Source organism: Macrosteles quadrilineatus, unplaced genomic scaffold (genome assembly GCF_028750875.1).
Source record: "Macrosteles quadrilineatus isolate MER2022 unplaced genomic scaffold, UCM_ALF_1.0 Scaffold_9__3_contigs__length_116548681, whole genome shotgun sequence".
NCBI classification, from domain to species: domain Eukaryota; kingdom Metazoa; phylum Arthropoda; class Insecta; order Hemiptera; family Cicadellidae; genus Macrosteles; species Macrosteles quadrilineatus.
This window is the reverse complement of record NW_026542602.1, coordinates 90,580,671-90,600,626: the sequence shown is the minus strand read 5'-3', so window position 1 is coordinate 90,600,626 and position 19,956 is coordinate 90,580,671. Positions and strand designations below refer to the sequence as shown.

At 35.6% G+C, this 19,956-nt stretch overlaps 1 protein-coding gene across 1 annotated transcript in view; it reads left to right on the top strand.

Annotated features, from left to right (window-relative positions):
* The window catches only part of LOC129003887 (probable ATP-dependent RNA helicase DDX5), a 28,387-nt gene extending 8,523 nt beyond the window's left edge, over nt 1–19,864 (top strand). The window contains exons 2-12 of the mRNA XM_054432224.1: nt 3,612–3,821; nt 4,573–4,698; nt 8,573–8,684; nt 10,267–10,480; nt 10,945–11,105; nt 11,481–11,653; nt 12,726–12,836; nt 13,942–14,003; nt 14,178–14,237; nt 14,538–14,762; nt 15,861–19,864. Coding sequence (XP_054288199.1) covers nt 3,612–3,821; nt 4,573–4,698; nt 8,573–8,684; nt 10,267–10,480; nt 10,945–11,105; nt 11,481–11,653; nt 12,726–12,836; nt 13,942–14,003; nt 14,178–14,237; nt 14,538–14,762; nt 15,861–16,102 — 1,696 coding nt within the window. The 3' untranslated portion in view covers nt 16,103–19,864. The remainder of the gene's footprint in view (nt 1–3,611; nt 3,822–4,572; nt 4,699–8,572; nt 8,685–10,266; nt 10,481–10,944; nt 11,106–11,480; nt 11,654–12,725; nt 12,837–13,941; nt 14,004–14,177; nt 14,238–14,537; nt 14,763–15,860) is intronic.
* Nucleotides 19,865–19,956: the final 92 nt, after the last annotated feature.

Sequence of the window (19,956 nt, the reverse complement as noted above, 5' to 3'; positions counted from 1 at the left end):
ACTGTATTTCAAAATGGTTGTAATTTAAAAATTACCGTTTCAGACAATCAAACCAACAAAAATTCAAAATAACTAGAACATCTAGAAAAAGTTAAACATCAATTTTCTAAAGGAGGGATTTTGTAGGGGGAGGGCTTAAGATGGGATTGGTCTCTATTTAACTTTTTTTATCATATACGAACATGACCAACTTATGTTTACCAAGACCTTAATATGCTTGAAACAGCATTTTATTCTCCGAACGCTTATTCACCATAAGATTAACCCTTTGCGGTCGAATACTTGATACTTGATACTTGATACTTGTGTGCTGCGTCGTTGACCGACAATGTCGGATAGACTGCGTTATTATATACATTTAAAAATAAACACTACTATTTACATACATATACAAAACAACTTAAACAGGCTGTGGCGGTAAATAAAACGTTTTCCCCATTTGTAATGAAGGCTTTTATGTGACTTTTAGGGGTTCTTTACTCAGCTCCTCCAGTGAGTACAGTGGCCTATCCACCAAGCTACCTCTGATGGCAGCTTTGAAGGAGGTGATTTCCATATCCCGCACCTTATCCGGCAAGGTATTAAAAAGCTGTATGGCATAGCGGGGATAGCTCTTGAGGGTGCGGGTGAGACGACAACGCGGCATGTCAAGGTGTAGTGCTTGCCGGGTGTCATAGCGGTGGTGAACTTCTCTTCGGTCAAACAGATGGACATTCTCTTTCAGGAGTATTAGGATGTTCAATACATATTGACTGAAGACTGTAAGAATGCCCAGATCTTTAAAAAGGGGCCTACAATGTTCGTTGTAGTCGGCTGACATTATGATTCTTACAGCTTTTTTCTGGAGCAATAGTATGTCCTGTGCTGCTGGTGAATGACCCCAAAGTACCAAGCCGTACATAAGATGGCTATGAAACAGAGCATGGTACACAGTTATCAAGAATTGCTTCGGGATGATGTTCCGAAGTTTCCTTAGGAGGCAAATAACCCTAGATAGCCGTGCGCATACCCTATCAATATGTGAGCTCGAGCTTAGTTTGGGATCCAACCAGAAACCTAGAAGTTTAACCGCCTCATCTCTTTCGGTTAGTGGCTTCAGTGTGCAGAGCAAGGACTGAGTCTTAGCTGCATTTAATTTCAGGCGTTTTGCTGTAAACCAGTTCTTGGCCAGCTCCAAAAGATGGTCAGCTTCAATATGCAGTTGCTCAATGTCGCTTCCTCTAGATATCAGAGTGGTGTCGTCAGCGAATAGGAGGGTGGTGCCATTTAGCCTCAAATCGTTCACCGCTACACTAAAAAGGAGAGGGCCGAGCACCGAGCCCTGTGGCACTCCATGTGAGATACTCCTAACGCAGGAGAAGGCCCCATTTATCACAACTACTTGCCTGCGATTTGCCAAATAACAGGACAGGGACTTCAGCACAGTTCCGCCCACACCATACTTTGCTAGTTTGCCTATCAGTAGCTTATGGGACACCACATCAAACGCCTTGCTCAGATCGCAAAGTCTGAGGAGGATTGACTCATTATGTTCAAAGGCGTCAGTAATTGTCTCAACAAGACTCAACAGTGCGGTGGTTGTAGATCTACCCCCTCTAAATCCATGCTGTGCACTCGAGAGAATGTTGTTTGTCTCAAGATAGGCCATGAGTTGTCTTTTCATGACCGTCTCCAGCACCTTAGAGAAGACTGGGAGTATAGAAATAGGACGAAAGTTTGATAACAACGATGGGTCTCCCTTCTTAAATATAGGTATAGTTTTTGCTACCTTTAGGGAGTCAGGAAAACCCCACACTTAAGACAAAGATTTACCAGCCGAGTCAGAGGCTTTAGTATAAACTCAATTGTGCTCTTTAAGATGGAGCAAGAGACACCGTTTACATCTTGGCTGTTTGAATCCTTAAAACCCCTAACTATGCTAAGAATCTGACTGTCACTCACCTCTTTCCAGTGTGTAAGGTTGTGTATGTGTGAGATGTCTGCTATAGTGTCCAGTGGGTCCATGTGCTGTAACAGAGGCATACTTTTAATTATGTCATCAGCTACTTTTGCAAAATAGTCGTTAAAATCATCCGGCGTAGCCACAATGGGGGGGATGGCGTTAGATTTCCTATGCTCATTTACAATTCCCCAAGCAGCCTTACAGGTGTTTGAGGACCTCATGATGAAGCTAGCGTTATAATCTTTCCTTGCTCTTTTAACTTTAGAACTGTAGTCCTTCTTAATGTTACAGTAAAGATGGAGGAGACGAGTTTTTTGATCTTCATCAGGAGAACTTTTGAAGCGATCATGTACTAAGATCATAAGTTGACGGATTTTGGCTAATTCCGGAATGGCGATTATAGGTCGCCGGGCACCATTTTCCCGACTGCTCGAATGGTAAACTATACTCGCTGAAAAATGGGGAAAAAATTTGACCTCTAAGGGTTAAAGGGTTGATATTTTTAACTCATGGAGGGGGTTTAATTGGGAAAATGGCGATTCGTAAACTCTTTAAGGTACTGAAGATCACCATCCCTCTACAAGATTTCAAATTTCTAGCTCTAATGTTTATGGGTATATCCCCAAATCCCAAAGATACAACAATCAAAATGGGGTTTTATGAAGGGGGTTGGAGTCAAGATAGGTGAAAGACGTAATAGAACAAAATGTGCACTTTAAAAAGTAGTAGGGCCTGTACAAAACATTTCTATAATGTCATATAGTCTTACGTTTATGTACTTTTAAATAAGGGAATATTCAAAAATAGGACTTTTGATTTTATTTTAAATCATCCCCCCACTTTTGAAACAGGACAAATTTCAAGTTTAAGCCTAAATTTGGGGGATGGGGAAAAATGTTAAATTACAAAGTTGTAGATCATTAAAAGTAGTGACTGTAAGTCCTCTCTTTTTTTCGATCAGACGGACGGTCAAGCTGTGACAGACGTTTAAACAAAGAAATTCTAGGGAAAAATCGCAACATTTGAAGTTTAGAGCGATATATAAGGGAGAAGGAATTGAGATAGGAAAAAACTTTATAATACAAAGTTTTAGCCCGTCTAAATGTAATCGCGGAAAGTGCTCTGCATTCTCGATTAGACCAGGGGTTAAGCCGCAATAGGTGTTTTGAAAGTCACCTTTTTTATAATTAAAAAAAATCCCCCATTAGCCTATATACATTTTTTTAGGAGTTGGAGATTTGAAAATGTCACTTTTGGAAATTTTCCTGGTGATTTGAGACCAAGACCTAGAATGGTCCCCAGTTTCAACCCCGTGTAGCTATTCTAAAAAGTAATTTTTAGAACTAAAAATACTGTAGGCCTACGTTAAAATACCAAGAAAATTTACAAATTTTAGAAGTAGGATGATTTTTGAAAGTGAAGCTGTGAGATTTTCTTCCTGACCATGAAGATTCAAATCTTTGCTAGCTCTTGCCGTTTATCAGTTATAGCAATTTTCGTGGTGGTTTAGGACCGATACCTACCTATAATTGTCAACAATTTCAGATTTCTAGCTAACCAATAAGTGGGTAAACATTTGTATAGGTACTTTACCAGTTACACATCCAGCTTAGTTGTATATACATAAGAGTTGCCGTTATAACTCAAATGAAACAAACTCTTGTTATAGGTACCGAGACAGAACAGGCAGTAGAGGTATGGGCCGAGGTGGCTTCAGAGACAGGGGAAGGGGTAGCCCAAGAGGTGGTCGTGGAGGAACATTTGGCAACAATTCCTTCAAGAATAAGCAGCCAGGCAGTCAGCTCCGAGCTCCTCGGTGGGACAACTTACCATCCTTCCGCAAGGATTTCTACACACCTCATAGTAACGTCACTAACAGGTAGGCTCATCACACTTAATTAAATTATATAAATATTTTTGTGTCAACTTAGCCACAGCTTTGAATCAATTACAGTACCTTTTATCTTTACATTATTTGAATATTTATTATGTAACAGCTTTTGCTGGATTGTTAAGAGTTTTCTTTTGATAAGTCAAAATTTACCAGAGTTAAAGATTTGCATGTAAATAAAATGTTCTCTAAATATTTGTTCATATAATCGTGCAATTATTCATACCAGAATCGTTGCGTTGCTGAACATTGGTGGAGAGTTTATTTTGTTTCCCTCGTAGGTTCGCCAATTGAGCTTTCATTTTATACTAGCGACATTGATAATATCGAGGAAGGAATGTAGTTGTTGTCGTTGTTTGGGGTAACCAATCTATAGTGATGTTTAATCTGTATGAAATAATTGCACCACTATATGAACATATTTTGAACATTTTATTTAGGCCTACTAACAAATCTTAAACTCCGGTAAATTATGACATAAATAAAACTAAACATTTTAACAATCCAGCAACAGCTGTTACATAATAAAAACAAAGTAAAGATCAAAGGCAGCTGATTCACAGCTGTGACTAAATTGTCGTCACAATATTTTAAGCTTTTAAGATTACAGAAAAATATACTGTAATGTGTTTTACTGCAAGAAATAATAACACTGGGTTTGAAGTGACTTTGCACACTCTAACTCAGGGTTTTTTTTTTATTTGGGCAATTGATTAATTTTGTTGTATACCCTTTTCAGATCATTTAATGATGTGATGTCTTTCCGATCACGCAATGAGATGACCATCAAGGGCAACAGTGTTCCTTATCCTATTGAGCATTTTGAAGAAGGAAATTTTCCTCCTTATGTGATGGATAGTATAAGGTGGGCCTGCATAACATTGAGTTAAATGTGTTTTTTTTTTCAATATATATTATATATTTACAGACAATTTGAAACATTATTTTACTTTTTAGCTCTCCAAGTAACATAATTATTTAGTTTTTGACATGAAAAAGTTTTTTAGGTACCGGTACCTGATCTTGGTTGAGCTAGAAACACATTGAGCAAACCTTAGGAACCTTGTAAAAAATTAGGATGAACATAAAGTTTTAAATCTAATATATAAAATTCTCGTGTCACAGTGTTTGTCTGCAAACTCCTCCGGAACGACTTCACCGATCGTTATGAAATTTGGTGTGTAAATTCTGTAGGTATGCGAATCGGACGTAAACTATTTCCCGTTTCGAAATTCTTAAACGGCTCCGCCCCAGTGGCTCTGGAGTTTCCCATGTTAACCTTATGAGAAATGGAATTAATGAATCTTAACAGCTGTCTCAATTAAACAAGTTGGTTCTGTTCTATGATGTTCAATAGCATTAAAGTTACAAGGATTACCAACAGGGTGCAGCACTATTATTTCTTTTACATTTATGACAACAGCTAATTTGCAACCAAAAGGTGAGTGAGCGTAGCGAACGAACTTCAACCTGGAGGCGAGTGAGCGTAGCGAACGAGCTAACCTGAAGGCAAGTGAGCGCAGCGAACGAGCTCCAACCTAAAGGTGAGTGAGCGTAGCAAACGAGCTCCAACCCAAAGGTGAGTGAGCGTAGCGAACGAGCTCCAACCCAAAGGTGAGTGAGCGTAGCGAACTAACTTCAACCAGGACGTGATTGAGCGATGCGAACGAGATCATCTTGAAAATTAAACGTAACGGTACTTTCTTTACATCGGTCTGTCTTAGGGGAAACCTATAACTTAGGCGATACGAAGTTCGCCGGGTCAGCTAGTATCTTATATATATTTTATTTATTTACTTAGCTTCAAGGTTAAGGCAACTTTCCAACATCTACACAGTACTCCTGAAACAATTCCTGAAACAATGGTTTACACCTGAACTTGCAAAGATAAGGGAGTTTTTGACAATTTTTCACAACAGATTAATGGTAGAAGGTGATATAAATAGAAATAGAGAGTTTTATGTTAGGTGCAAAAAAATGTACAAAAGCAAAATCAAAGAGGCAAAGCTGAAGTTTAATGACCATAAACTCAATACTTGTGATAACAAAAGTAAGGAGGCCTGGAATATTATAAAGTCTGAATCTGGTAGTTTTAATAAAAAATAAATCCAACCCTATTATAGATGTTGACAACTTCAATGACTTTTTTGTCAATGTAGCAAATTTTGATGGTTCAAACAACAATGCACTCTGCAACTCAAATAGGCCTAGTTCTTTTGATTTACTTAATAATCATCCAAAGCAATGTTATACTGAAAATCTTAACTTCATGTGGGAGCATGTATTTCCACAAGATATAGACTTAATCATCAATAATCTGAAAAACTCCACCAGCAAGGATTGTTATGGTTTAACAACAAACATTGTAAAAAAACTCAAGTATGCTCTTGTTCCTCCTCTGACATTCATTATCAATTTAGTTTTACAAAATGGTGTTTTTCCAAATAATCTTAAGCTTACAAAAGTTGTGCCTATTCACAAGAAAGGCGACACTTCATGTCCATCAAATTACAGACCGATTGCGCTTGTCCCGGTATTTGCTAAGGTTATTGAGTGTTGTATTTATAACCAAATAAGTGCCTTTTTTAGTAATCATAATTTTCTAAGCAACTCCCAGTTTGGCTTCAGAGCCGGTTTATCAACTATCGATGCTTGTAAGTCAGTTGTTGATGACATTCTGAATGCTTTTGAATCACACACCTTTTTAGAGTTAACTTTAGTAGATTTAAGTAAAGCATTTGATTGTGTTTCTCATAGCCTGTTGATTGATAAGTTAAGTTACTATGGTGTAAAAGATAAAACTTTAGATCTATTTAAATCATATTTAGGAAATAGATATCAGATGGTATCAGCCAACAATAAAACCTCTCAGTGGAAAGAAGTCACAGCAGGAGTACCCCAGGGTTCTGTACTTGGCCCTTTTTTGTTTTTAATTGCAATAAATGATCTTCCATCTAATCTTCCTTCAAAATCAGTACTGTATGCAGATGACACCTCCTTAATAGTCTCAAGCAAATCTTTGCAAGAGGTAAAAATTAAAACTGAGGAGATGAAAATAGCAGCCGATAGTTGGTTTAAGGCAAATAAATTTTCAGTAAACAATGACAAAACTGTTTCAATTATTTTTTCACAGACAAATCTTGTATCTGAAGTATCAAATGCTAAACTGCTAGGAATCATATTAGACTGTAAGTTATCTTGGCGTAGTCATACTGAAATGGTTGTTGCAAGGTTAAGTAACTCTTTGTTTCTGCTCAGGAGGTTGAAAAATCATGTTAGTTTAAGTATGTTAATTAATGTTTATTATGCATTCTTTCATTGTCACTTAGTTTATGGGGTAATTTTGTGGGGCAGTAGTAGCGGGGCAGTTAACGTTTTTAAAAAACAGAAAAAAGCAATCCGTATCCTAGCTGGCATAAAAAGTAGAGTTAGTTGTAAGACCTTTTTTCCTGAATACAAAATTCTCACTTTACCAAGTGTGTACATTTTGCAGAATATCATTTTTGTAAAAACAAATATTGAACAATTCTCATCTCGCTCATTAACTCACAATCATTACACCAGACTAAGGAATAATTTAGAGTTACCATCCTTAAGACTGGCCTCAACACAGCGCAGCTATAAATATTTACAACTTAAACTTTTCAATGCCCTCCCTGAAAATGTACGCAACTTGCCTATTAAGTCACTGAAAAATGTATTGACCGATTTTTTGAACAGAAAGGTTATCTACTCTATCGAGGAATTTTTATCTTTCAAACATGATGATTTTCTGTAAAATTCTAATTGTTAAGTAGGGTATTGTTTCTAAAGTATGTAATAATGGTTTCATGAACTGTGATATAATAGTCTTTCATAATAATGTTATTTCTGTGAACTTTATTTAAAAATTTATTGTTATTTAGTTTTAAGCTGTATCTCTCTGCCAATTTTAGCCTTGTAATTATTTTGTTATAGGCACTTACCCAACTTGTTTGCTTAACTATAAACAGTATTATTATCATCATTATCAATACATCTCAAATACTTTTGTACAAAAACCCAGTATTATTAGTTTATTAGTATAGCATGTTCATCTATTTACACTTGACTCTGTACATTGTACTTTGAATTGTATATTATCTCCATTGACCTGGCCTATTGTATGACATGTATACTTAATGGCAATTAACTATTTGAATTTGAATTTGAATTTGAATTCAATCCTGAACAGTTTAGACCTATATTTTTGACAGGATTGTGTTTTCTTACCGACATAATTGTGATCTCTTACTTTCCAAGCCAGCAGTTTAGCAGACATGTTTAGCTGAGCAGCCACCTCAGTAGAAAAGTAAATTAGGTACTTGTAACCAGAAATATTTCTCAAAAGTTTCACAGAAGTTATAGTACTTACCAATTAACCTTATGGTACGTATCTTGTAATAAAATGATTTTAAATTTAAGGTATATTTTGTTAATGATGAATATAATATATAACTAAGGGATCAAATGTTAAAAGTATAAAAATTAATAGGCCATGTAATTTTTTTCTCATTTATTGATAGCCTAGATGTATTCCACAAACTATGCTTCTTTCTGGACCTGATTTCCGGGGTTTATGCAGCATTTATGCAATGTACTCTATTGTATTATCACTATATAGGCCTAGTTAGTAATCATTTTTGTTAATTCATAAATCAATAGTTATAGGGTAACTATGTTTTTAAGTTGATTGAAATGAAATTGCAATTGCTGTGTAGGAGACAAGGATTTTCCACCCCCACTCCTATCCAGGCACAAGGCTGGCCTATAGCCCTCAGCGGCAGTGATATGGTGGGGATAGCCAAGACTGGCTCTGGGAAAACTTTGGCGGTGAGTACCTACATTAGTCTCATATCACTCAAACTGATTACAATAGTTTAGTGTTTATTGTGACACTAAGTGGCTAACCATAGCCTTCTCTAGTAGGTACACAAGGCTGCGGCGAACGAAAACTGGCAACGTCGCATTTGTGTCTTGGCGCGCGATCGTCTTACCATTATAGTGAATGGAGGAGTCGCGTACCGACTTACTTATTCGCGCTTCTACTACCTATATCTTTGTATACTCAGCTCATATAATTTATATTATAGACTGTTAGGTTGACCGTAGAAGAACATATTTTGTGTTTGTATTGTAGCAAATTATGAAGAGTTATTGTTTCTTGAAATCTAGTTTGAAATTTAGGTCAAGCCTATCATATAACTTATGACTGTTTCTGTAGCTTTAAGAATTAATTATAATTTTTAAAGAATTAAATAATTGTGAATTAGTTAGGCCCGGTTTCCCCAAAATGGTGTAAACTACGTTTATAATAAACTAGTTTATTTTTAAACTCCGTTTAAAATGTGTGTTCGGTTTCTCCAACATTTTTCTGGCTTCGTTTAAGATAAACGGCAATTCGAGCGGTTGGCAATCCTGAATGTGTATTTGTAAGGAATTTTCGGTGGGCTTTGGGCTAGTGTTTCCTACGACCACCACAACGCTGCGCTACAACTCAGTAGAACAGGAAAGTGCGAATGCAGCTAGAATAGCATCGTTTAAGGTTATGTTATCAAATCAAGTTATTATAAGTTGTTGTCAAATTCAGATTCATTCCATTTATTGAAATGGTCAATTCTGTCCCTTATTTTAGTAGGCCCTCTTGTTCTAGGTACTAAAGTGTCATAATCTTCATCTTCGAAAATGTCTATTAAACTCTTCCGTTTCAGTTAAGGGTCAAATACTGCAATTAACAGTAGCCTAACTTGAAATAAAATCAAATGTACAAAAAAAAAGAACTCAATAAAAACAATAAATTATAAATAAAACTTAACTTATAAGCTAGCCCTAAACCAAGCCTATTTTCGTCCAAATGAATTTGTAGTTGCTTCAATTATTGTTGTTTTAACACCTACTTTTTGTTTTGATTTGAGGTTATGTTACTGTTGTAATTTACTAATTTGAACTCAGTTTATTTATCCCCAGTAGTTAAACCAAGTCGAGAGGTGGTTTAGTTTGAACTTAGATTAATACCTAGTTTAAATTTGGGGAAACACAAATCAAAGTTAAACTACGTTTAAATCACCGTTTAACTTAAAACTAAGTTTAAATGAGTTGGGGAAACCGGGCCTAAATATGTAAATGTTAACTATCCTTATGAATGTCAATTACTTTGTAGACTATGGTTCAGCTCAAGTTTTTTAGAAAAGTGCCAAAATGGTAAGAGATTACTGACAGAGTGAAATGTGTGTGTAGCATTTAGGCTTGCCCAGTAAACAATGTAATTCATAGCATGAGCTTTAATTGTTATTCTTTGTTCAGCAGTTGTTAAACACTATTTTCATTCGGCGTGAGTTTTTATAATGTAAATACAGTCTACAAAATAATGGTTTAAACATTATTTCATATATTTTTATTTTTGTATTCCTCGCAGTATATCCTGCCAGCCATAGTACATGTGAGTAACCAGCCGAGAGTGTCGCCAGGCGAGGGGCCTATAGCCCTGGTGTTGGCTCCTACCAGAGAGCTGGCTCAGCAGATACAGCAGGTGGTGGCTGAATTTGCTGCTACGACGCCGGGACGGGCTCGCCACGCGGTGGTGTATGGTGGGGCTCCCAAGGGGCCTCAGGCACACGCCCTAATGCAAGGTGAATAGTCTGCAAATATTTAAATATAGATGTCTTAAGCTGAAAGCACAAATAGTTTGATAAAATAAGAACAACATATATGTATGTACCTTGACAATCCAAAAGGGTAAAGGGGTTGGAGAGTGTGGTATTACCATAAATGCCAATTATCAAGATTGGTTTTTTTCTTGACCCATTGGCATGTCGAAATTGGTTCACCTGATGACACACAGGAATTCCTATTTTTGGCTCTTTTAGTGACTTACAAAAACAACTACAACTTCCTTAAGTAGGTTGAGTTTTGATTCCCATTCAAATGTGGGAATTTAATAATGTTGAGTGCTGGGATTCTGATTGCTTTGTAGGTAAACCAAATTCCTTTAAGGTTGGACGTCCCATAAGAGGGGTAAGGTATTTTTTGTGTGTATCTCACAAATGTCCTAATATTCTACGCTTGTCCATTATGCAAAAATATGTTTTGTCAGGAGTGGAGGTGTTGATAGCAACACCCGGCCGACTAATAGACTTCTTGGAGCGAGGCCAGACCAACCTGCGACGATGCACTTACCTGGTGTTGGACGAGGCTGACCGCATGTTGGACATGGGCTTTGAGCCACAGATCAGGAAAATCATTGGACAAATCAGGGTCAGTCCTTTAATGATTGTAGAATACGCCCAATGTAATGTGAATGGGTGATGGTTTTATATGCCATACTATTCACATTTTTCTGATATTTTACTCTTGTTAAGTAAAGTATTATTTTCATTGTCTGACTTTTCTTGGTATTTAAGAAATTTTCTTAAATTCAACACAGCAGATATAATCCAAATTATTATTACATGAAAGAGATAGTAGTACACATGTAGGCCTAATGATGTGCTTTACACCTTTCCCTGCAAAATGTTAATGTTCAGTTTTTACTATCCTATTTGCGTTTTGATCATGAAATGTGTGCTATGTGTTCAGCAATATTTTGAACTAACTACAACAGATAGTGATGTATGATTTGTGGTGTTACAGCCTGACAGACAGGTACTGATGTGGTCTGCTACCTGGCCCAAGGAGGTGCAGGCCCTAGCTGAGGACTTCCTCATGGATTACATACAACTGAACATCGGCTCCCTCACTCTGGCTGCCAACCACAACATTCTGCAGATTGTAGACGTTTGCCAAGAGCATGAGAAGGAGCAAAAGTAAGCTTTTGTGAATTTTTTTCATCCATAAACTTGATTTTTTACCTGGATAATACCTGGTTTTGTGGCACTTTGAGAATTAATGGCTCAGTAGAACTTTCCGTATGTGACCAGTTATTGACTCTTCGGAATGCCCTTCGACGTCTTTCAGTTCAATCATTGACTATTCTGTGTATAATCAATAGTTTAATAAATATTCAGTTACTTGTAAGTACTGTACTGTATTGTCTTTGCCTCACTGTAAATTAATTTGTTGCTTTTCTGATTTTTTTACTCTAACCATACAACAATTTATACCAGTCAAAAATGGTCCTTCAGTTTAGTGTTTGTGGAGGTCTACATTTAATTTGCCAACGTGTGCCAAAGAACTTTTCCTAAGAAGTATCCATTCTGCAACCAGTGTCAGTTTTCAGGCTGTTAATTATACTATACCAGATATACCAGGTAGCATAGAGAAGCAAGACGCACATTTCACGGTTCAGTACGGTTCACCTTTGTACTGTACTGGCTCACTCCTTGCTTTGCTGTAAACGATCCACGCACGGGCGCTTAGTCTATGTGGACGGGCAAATGCAAGGTTAAAAGCGGCCGCCAACCTCTTTAAAAAAAAAAAAAAAATAAAAAAAAATTTAGCACTGGTATGCTGAGAAGGATATGTACTCATAACGAGCAAGGAAGAACTCGAACGGTGATGGCCATGTAGCATGTTTTACAGCAGTTGTAGCGCACAGGGTCTTCCTACAGCGTCATTGCTGTAGTACGTGCTGGCAATGGGTAAAGGAGAGCAGAAGGGTACGACAAATAGAATTCACCCTAGACACCAGCAACTGGTGATAGACACCACCTAAGTGTAACATTGAATGTTTGTATCTTACTTCTCTGTGCAGGTAATAACTAGAGTTTGGATCATACCCTTAGAAGAAATGTTTACTAAAACCACTGGTGTATAGCTACGCAAAAGGTTTAATTTTCCAAGCCAAATTTCTATGTTTGTTTTTATTTAGCTAATTTTCTAGGATTTGCTTGGCAATTAGAAGGTCTATGGTTTGATTTTAAAATAAGTAATTTTCAGATTACGACGCCTGTTGCAAGACATTGGATCTGAAAAGGAGAACAAAACAATAATATTTGTCGAGACCAAGCGGAAAGTGGATGATATTACAAGATGCATCAGGAGAGATGGGTAATTTTTGTGACCTTCTTTATGATTTGTACTATTTACTTTTTAGCCAATTTCTTTAAAGTTGTAATATATTATTTTGATCACTTTAATGGGATGTGAAAAATCATAAAACTAAATAATTTTATAACACTTTTCTTTTATTATTTAAAAATCAAATTCAAAAATCCATGTTTTTTTTATCTAAATAAGGTATTCTACCTAACCTAACTGTTTGAGTTTATAAGCAAATAATACAAATAGAAATAGCCTATCCTACTTGAATAGTGTTCTGATGAGAGTTTTGATCTAATTTATTTACTCATTTGATGTCTCGTGAACTGGAACATGGCCGCCGAAGAACCAGAGTCCCGCCCTCCGAATAAGTCCTCGTGACCTTGAAAGTGGATGCCGATGATGAACATATTATTTCTTCACCAAAGAAGTCTGTCTACTGACCGACGGAGAAATAGATTGATTGGTCGAAGTATTATACGTGGTCCTTTCTCGTCCACTCACGCCGACAGGAAACAATTGGTGACTCGGGGTGTAAGCTACTCGAACTACAGTCACTTAAGTATTATACCAACATTATATCACGAGCCGATTACAAGTGGATCAATGTCTTCCACATAGGTCGATAGAAGACAGTTGATGAGTAGTATGCACTCGAACTACGGTGTTTTACCAACATCACGTTGATTTCCGTTGACTATCGTTAACTTGAGCTTCCTCGTGCGACTCCTCGTGGGCTCTCTATATCCCTACCTCAAGGGAAGTGCTTTACTAGGACGCTCCTAGCGGTCAATTTTCAAAATTATTGTAACCTCCATTTTGGTAATGCAGATTGTTGGACTGTGCTGTGCTCTACGCTTTAGTTTTGAAACCATTCTACCGTTTGTCAAATTTGCACCCATCACATGTGTTGATTGAGCATTTAGTGTATACAGTATTGGTACTTATGTAATCAGGCAAAAACTACTGCATTTCCTTTCTCTGTTCTACGTTTGAGTTGTTTAGCTAAATAAATATACTTACAGTATTTATAATGTTAAAATACACTTGGATTATTCATGATAGTTTAGGCAATTTTTTTACTACTTGTAAAAAATCGTGTTCTTTTTTTCAGCTGGTCAGCCTTAAGTATTCATGGAGATAAAAATCAGACTGAAAGAGATCATGTACTACAAGGTATGTTTTTTTCTCCCTTAATCCCTCAATAAGTCATAATAATTGCTGCTAGCCATAAGATTTCACAAAAATATAGTAAAACAGTTTTACAGAAGTTCCATTGAGGAACATAAGGTTAGCATTAGATGAGCATTCTTAAAAATTTGCAAATAATAACAATTTGCTATTTAACAGAGTTCCGAAGTGGTCGAGCTTCTATTCTGGTTGCTACAGATGTTGCTGCCCGTGGTCTAGGTAAGTTTTACCATCAAATAGATCCTTTACGTCAACTTGATAAACAACTGGAAGTATATTGAACTCTTTTAAACAAAAATTTGTTAAAACGCACCAAATTTCATAGTTGTACCATTTAAAACATTTTTTTTACTAAAACAAACACAAAATTAAAAATCAAGAATGCATTTTTAATATAATTACAATGTGTTAATGTTTTTCAAGGTTTTGATTCATCTATTAGCTACATTTTAAAGACATTTTTTTGGTTTTTTTATGATCTGCGAGATTTGTTATTAATATGTAATGTATTTTCATTAGATGTGGAAGATGTGAAGTTTGTGATCAACTTTGACTATCCGCAGTCGTCGGAAGACTATATCCACCGCATCGGCCGCACCGGGCGGTCACACCAGACAGGCACAGCGTACGCGTTCTTCACCCCCAGCAACGCACGACATGCCGGGGACCTGGTCAGTGTGTTAACAGAAGCCAATCAAACCATCAACCCCAAGTTGGCTGAGATGGCTACGATGGCTCGAAATGGTAAGTTGAAGTTGTAGAAACTAAAATTAACAGATTGTTTGTGAGGATATCAGGCTTACCTGAATGGAGAAAATATTTTGATGTCTCTGACAGCAGAAACTTTCTCTTCAACTTTTACCTTCCTTAGTTGAAAATGCTGCCAGAAATAGTGAAATGTACTAATTATTTAGGTAAGCATGTTATAACAAAAGGTAAATAAATCTTAAAAAAAAACAGATTTTTACCCCTCGAGGGATATTAGGTTGTTACAATGTTATCTTAAAAAATACCTTAAATTGATGCTTTCCAAATCTATTGTATTACAGTACAGAAATTTTTGTCGAAATGAAAGATACAAGCAACCATTTTGTTACGAGACAGGATGGTTATTTATAGCCTGTCACTGGAGGCCAGAGTCAAAAAAACTATCATGTTCTTAGAGTAATTAACCCCCATCCCCTGCCCACCCTACAAGTTGTATTGTTTGTCTACTCTAGCGATAAGATAATTCTAGATTATATTACAAAATAACTTATTCTTAGTCACATCCTGTGGAGATAAGCGTATGGTTTTCATCGCCGAGCATGAACATTTTGCGATTGAGTGCGGATAATCCGATTATCGGTTAATGCGAGGTCGTTTAAGAGGGGGTCTACTGTATATGTATTTTAACAAGACACGTACGTCCATATAATAAAAGCCTAAGAAGAAAAATCTGTGTCCTCTCAATGTAAAAAGAAGTAAAACATGTGTCGTGTGCAATTCTTACTAAACTCTCTTATGGTGTTAAACCCTAAGCTGGACATCATTTATTTAAGGTGGACCCACACATTAGGAGGCTAGATATGGATCACAAATTTACGGGATTCGAACCCACGCATACCTAGAAAGAAAGACCTCAACACTACACTCATCAGTATAAGCACACGACAACACTAGCACCTGTAAGTTAGATTCGATGTACTACTTGAGGGCCACTGGGTTAGCAGTACGACTATATACGGTGACGGGCTATACTTAGATTGATAATTTGTTATCCATGGTTAAAATATTATTAGTTAAGTTTTATATCAAACTTGTTTTACTGTATACTATTTTAATCTGCGCTTCCAATTTTAGGGCTACCCAATAAGTTTGGAGGTGGAGGAAATAAGTTTAGAGGTCAAGGAAACAGAGGAAAAGGCGGGGATATGCGAGGAGGAAGGGGAAGAGGAAACCTGGGACGTGGAGGAGTTGGAGGCGGTGGAGGTGGCGGAGGAAACTTTAACAGTTACAACAATGTCCCGAGACAACAGTATCCAAACTTCAACTTCAGCAGACCACCTCCCCCACCACCACCATACTCCGGCCCTGCCTACTAGACTTTGTTTCTGCCTTGACTTAAAACTTTTGTTTTACCAAAGAAGTAGAGATTGTCTGTGATTTTCTAATCGCTTCACTCAGTATTTCTGTTTACTGAAATTTCACTCTGTGATGAAAAGTTTAGGTCAAGTTTCGGTGGAGTTTTTAAGACTTTCATCAAAAGTGTTTGATGTTCCTAGGGTTTACAGCACTGTTAAGTTTTCTAATTTTTGTTTTGTGATTTAAATTTTATGTGATTTTGTTGTTAGTAGTAGTGTTAAAATTAATTTTTATGAAAAAATACAAATTTTTCATAAGAGAAAGTTTTTTTTTTGTTGGATTTATTTTTGGTTTTATGTTGGGTTTTTTTCTACCAAGCGATAGTGAGACAATGTTCCTTTTATTTTGTGAGAGAATCTAAGAACCAAAGTATGTTTTGAGTATTGCATACTCAGTAGTATTGTGCTAAGTATTATAGTTATTTAATTGGTTTGTTTTTTTTTCCATGATCGCAATAATTTCCTTATCTCTATTATGGTTATTTACATTTATGACTGAAAATCAGGGGTGTGCAAGTCGTGAATTTCATGAGTTGAGTCGAGTTTACAAAAAACTTGTTAGCATTGAGCTTTGTCAAGTTAAGTTTTTCTATTGTGAAGTGACATTCATGCTTCAAAATATTAAAATAAAGCTTTCCAAAATGATGAAATGGGCAGGCACTTCATGGTATAAAAATCTAAAATAAAACTTACGGATCAAATTTTTTTTAGACAAATACAGTGCTCTGCTATAATACTTTATTTTAAATAGGGATGGACGAGATTGGATTTTTAGTTCGAGACGAGACGAGACAAGATTTTTTATTTCTCATAAAATTTCGAGACGAGATCGAGACGGGATTTCCCTTCTCATACACAACGGGAAATGCACGTTCAAAATTTTTACCTGATTTTGTAACATTGTTAGATGACTGTTTAAATACAAAAATAATGATAATAGGCAAGAATATTTACAACCTTTTATTAAAAAGCATCAGCATAAAATTTTTTTATTAATCACGCCTAACTTATTAAAAATTCCTAAGATTAGGAAACATAGTGATATCAGTTAGGATAGAGTTCAACTTATCCTAAAATAAAATAAATCATAAAATAAAAGCAATATTAATTTTTATAAAATAGTTACTTGTTTTGACTTTTTATAGTAATAACACATTCCTCACTCTGCTTACACTTAACAAAACTTCTCAAATGTTATAAAAGTAATATTATTGAAATAATTAAAATAATATTTACATTTAAAGAATTAATTAAATAAGAACGCCTTTGCTAAAGGAAACGCAACTACAACACGCTCCTGTATTGCGGGTATTGCATTGACTTTCTCTAGGCTTTTTTAATTTTTTTTTTTTTATTCTCGTCTCGATAAAAATCTCGGCCAAAAAGAAATCTCGTCTCGTGTAACGAGATGTAAAATTTCCCAAAAATTTCCCGAAATTTCGAGACTTGACCATCCCTAATTTTAAACTTTCTCTACAATTAGGCCACACTAATGTTATTTTCACCTTCTAAAACCTCAGTAGCCTTTGAGTAGTAAACTACACCCTTAAAATATAATAAAGTATTTTATATTATTGATTTAATACATCCGCTGATTGTAGTGTAATGTTTGTAATAAGTGATGCCTGATTCGACTATAGTACTTCTCAATTAATCAATTGATACGTACTTTCAATACATATGCAATTGTTTACAATCAAAATTTACAACTGAGTTGACAACAGCTGATTTTTACTCCCTAGGGGCTAAAAACGATAGGGAGTGAAAAATGCTACTTCATACCCACAACACATGCATTAAAAACGGCTGGTTTATTTTAGTATGACAAAAAATATATTAATTTGCGATAGAGTAGAGATCGTGCTTTGATTCTGTCATACAAATAAGTATAAATCCTTTCAGCAAACTCGACTCTCACGAATTTTCTTAAAAGTTTGAGTTGAGTACTGAAATACTCCACAACTTGAGTATTCATGCACACCCCTAATGGAAACTAAAGGAAATTGTTGTTTCAATGGCCCAGGTTTACACACTTAGTGACGTCCACTTAAACTATCTCAGATTAAGCTGAGTTCTGTTAACAGAAGTGATAATTTACATCAACTTCTGATATGTAAACTTAGTTATGTAAAATGAATGTACCATTACTGTTAGGAGGTTTGATTTGTAAAACGATGGCTCTATGATTGTGAAATGAGTCGAGAGATCTGAATGTTGTATGAAATGAATAGACTCTCAATGCCTTAGATTGAGACTGTTGCAGTAAAGAAGAGGGAGAAAAATTGATTGCTGAGGCTGTGATGAAAAGGAAGTAATTTTATTGTCATATCACTTAGTAATACTATTCAATTATTTTTAAGAAAGGTATCCAAAAAAGTAATGAAAGTATCTCACAGGATTGATTGGTGTATGGAACACCCTTCCTTGGATATACTAAATTTGTTGAAAGTTCTATTAAATTTTTAAGATTAAAGAAAATGTTATTGAGCGATACCAAATATTTTGTGTGATCTTTTTAAAATGTGATTTTTTAATGTGATACATTTGGGCATTTCTAATTTTTACGGAGGGTTTTTATTATAACTGTGAATTTTTTGAGCACTGCTATGAACATCAGGTGCAGGTACCCAAGGTGAAATTTAGCTGGGGATGAAACAGTAAAAATCACAAAAACACAATAAAATAGATATTTTTGAAAGTCCTCGAACATTTTAATTGTAGATATATTATTAGTGGTTTAATAATTATATTAATCACTTATATCACCACTACCTTCTATAGTTGGTATAAGTATGTACATTCTCACAAATATCTGTTGTAAAAAATGGACCATCAGTTAGTTAGGCTTAGGTTCGGGAACAGTGTGTACAACTCAACATAATGTTGAATCGTTTTATCTCATTAGCTCAATTTCACCGCAGGTAAACTTGCTCGCCAAAGGAGAATTCATGTAGGAAACGCCCATGGTATGGTTATAAAATGTGATAACATGTGTAGGAACTGATTAAAGGACTGTGATGTAGGATAAAGAATGGTTTTAAGGATACAGAATAGTCTAAAAGACATGCAAAATTTCTAAACTGTAAGATAAACTTGTTAACATATTACACAATTCTTTATTTTTCAAATGATCTTGAAAGGCGTTAAATCTGAAAGAACTTTGAAATATTTGTCTATAATTGTCTGATAATAATTTAAGATATAAATAAACCTTGCAATCCATTCTAAATTGTTAATAATTTGAGACATCTTAGTTACATGTTGGTTTTTTGGGGTTTGGGTATGTGGTAAAGAAATTGAATTGTTCTCTCTGTACTACTCTCTGTATACTCTTTACTTTTATTCCTGTAAAAAAAGCTCTCACTATTCTAAACAAGGGAGCATCCCAGTTTAAATTCAGTACAATTGGGTAGGTAAATGGTTAACTTTTCAGTCACATGTGTAAGTAATCCGCCACTCAATAAACTAACAATATATTCATCAGATGTTACAATTTCACCAAGACAGTGTCAAACCTAAGTGGCAAAATATAAAGTAAATTTTACCAAGTAACAAGATTGCAAAAATATCTGCTCATTCTTGTAACTTGGATATCACTAGGAATCATGGAAATACTGTAACTTTAATTTAAGCTTAATATTATTAGCCTTACTTTTACTTATCAACCGGTGTTTTTTTTTCATTTTGTAATTTGAACATTTAATAAAATGTTCTGCACACCAACATTGTACTTTTCTACATATCCTTTTCCAAAAAAGATGTATGCTCAATGGTATTTGTCCGAATGTCCTTTTCTTTTGTACCGTACTGTATTT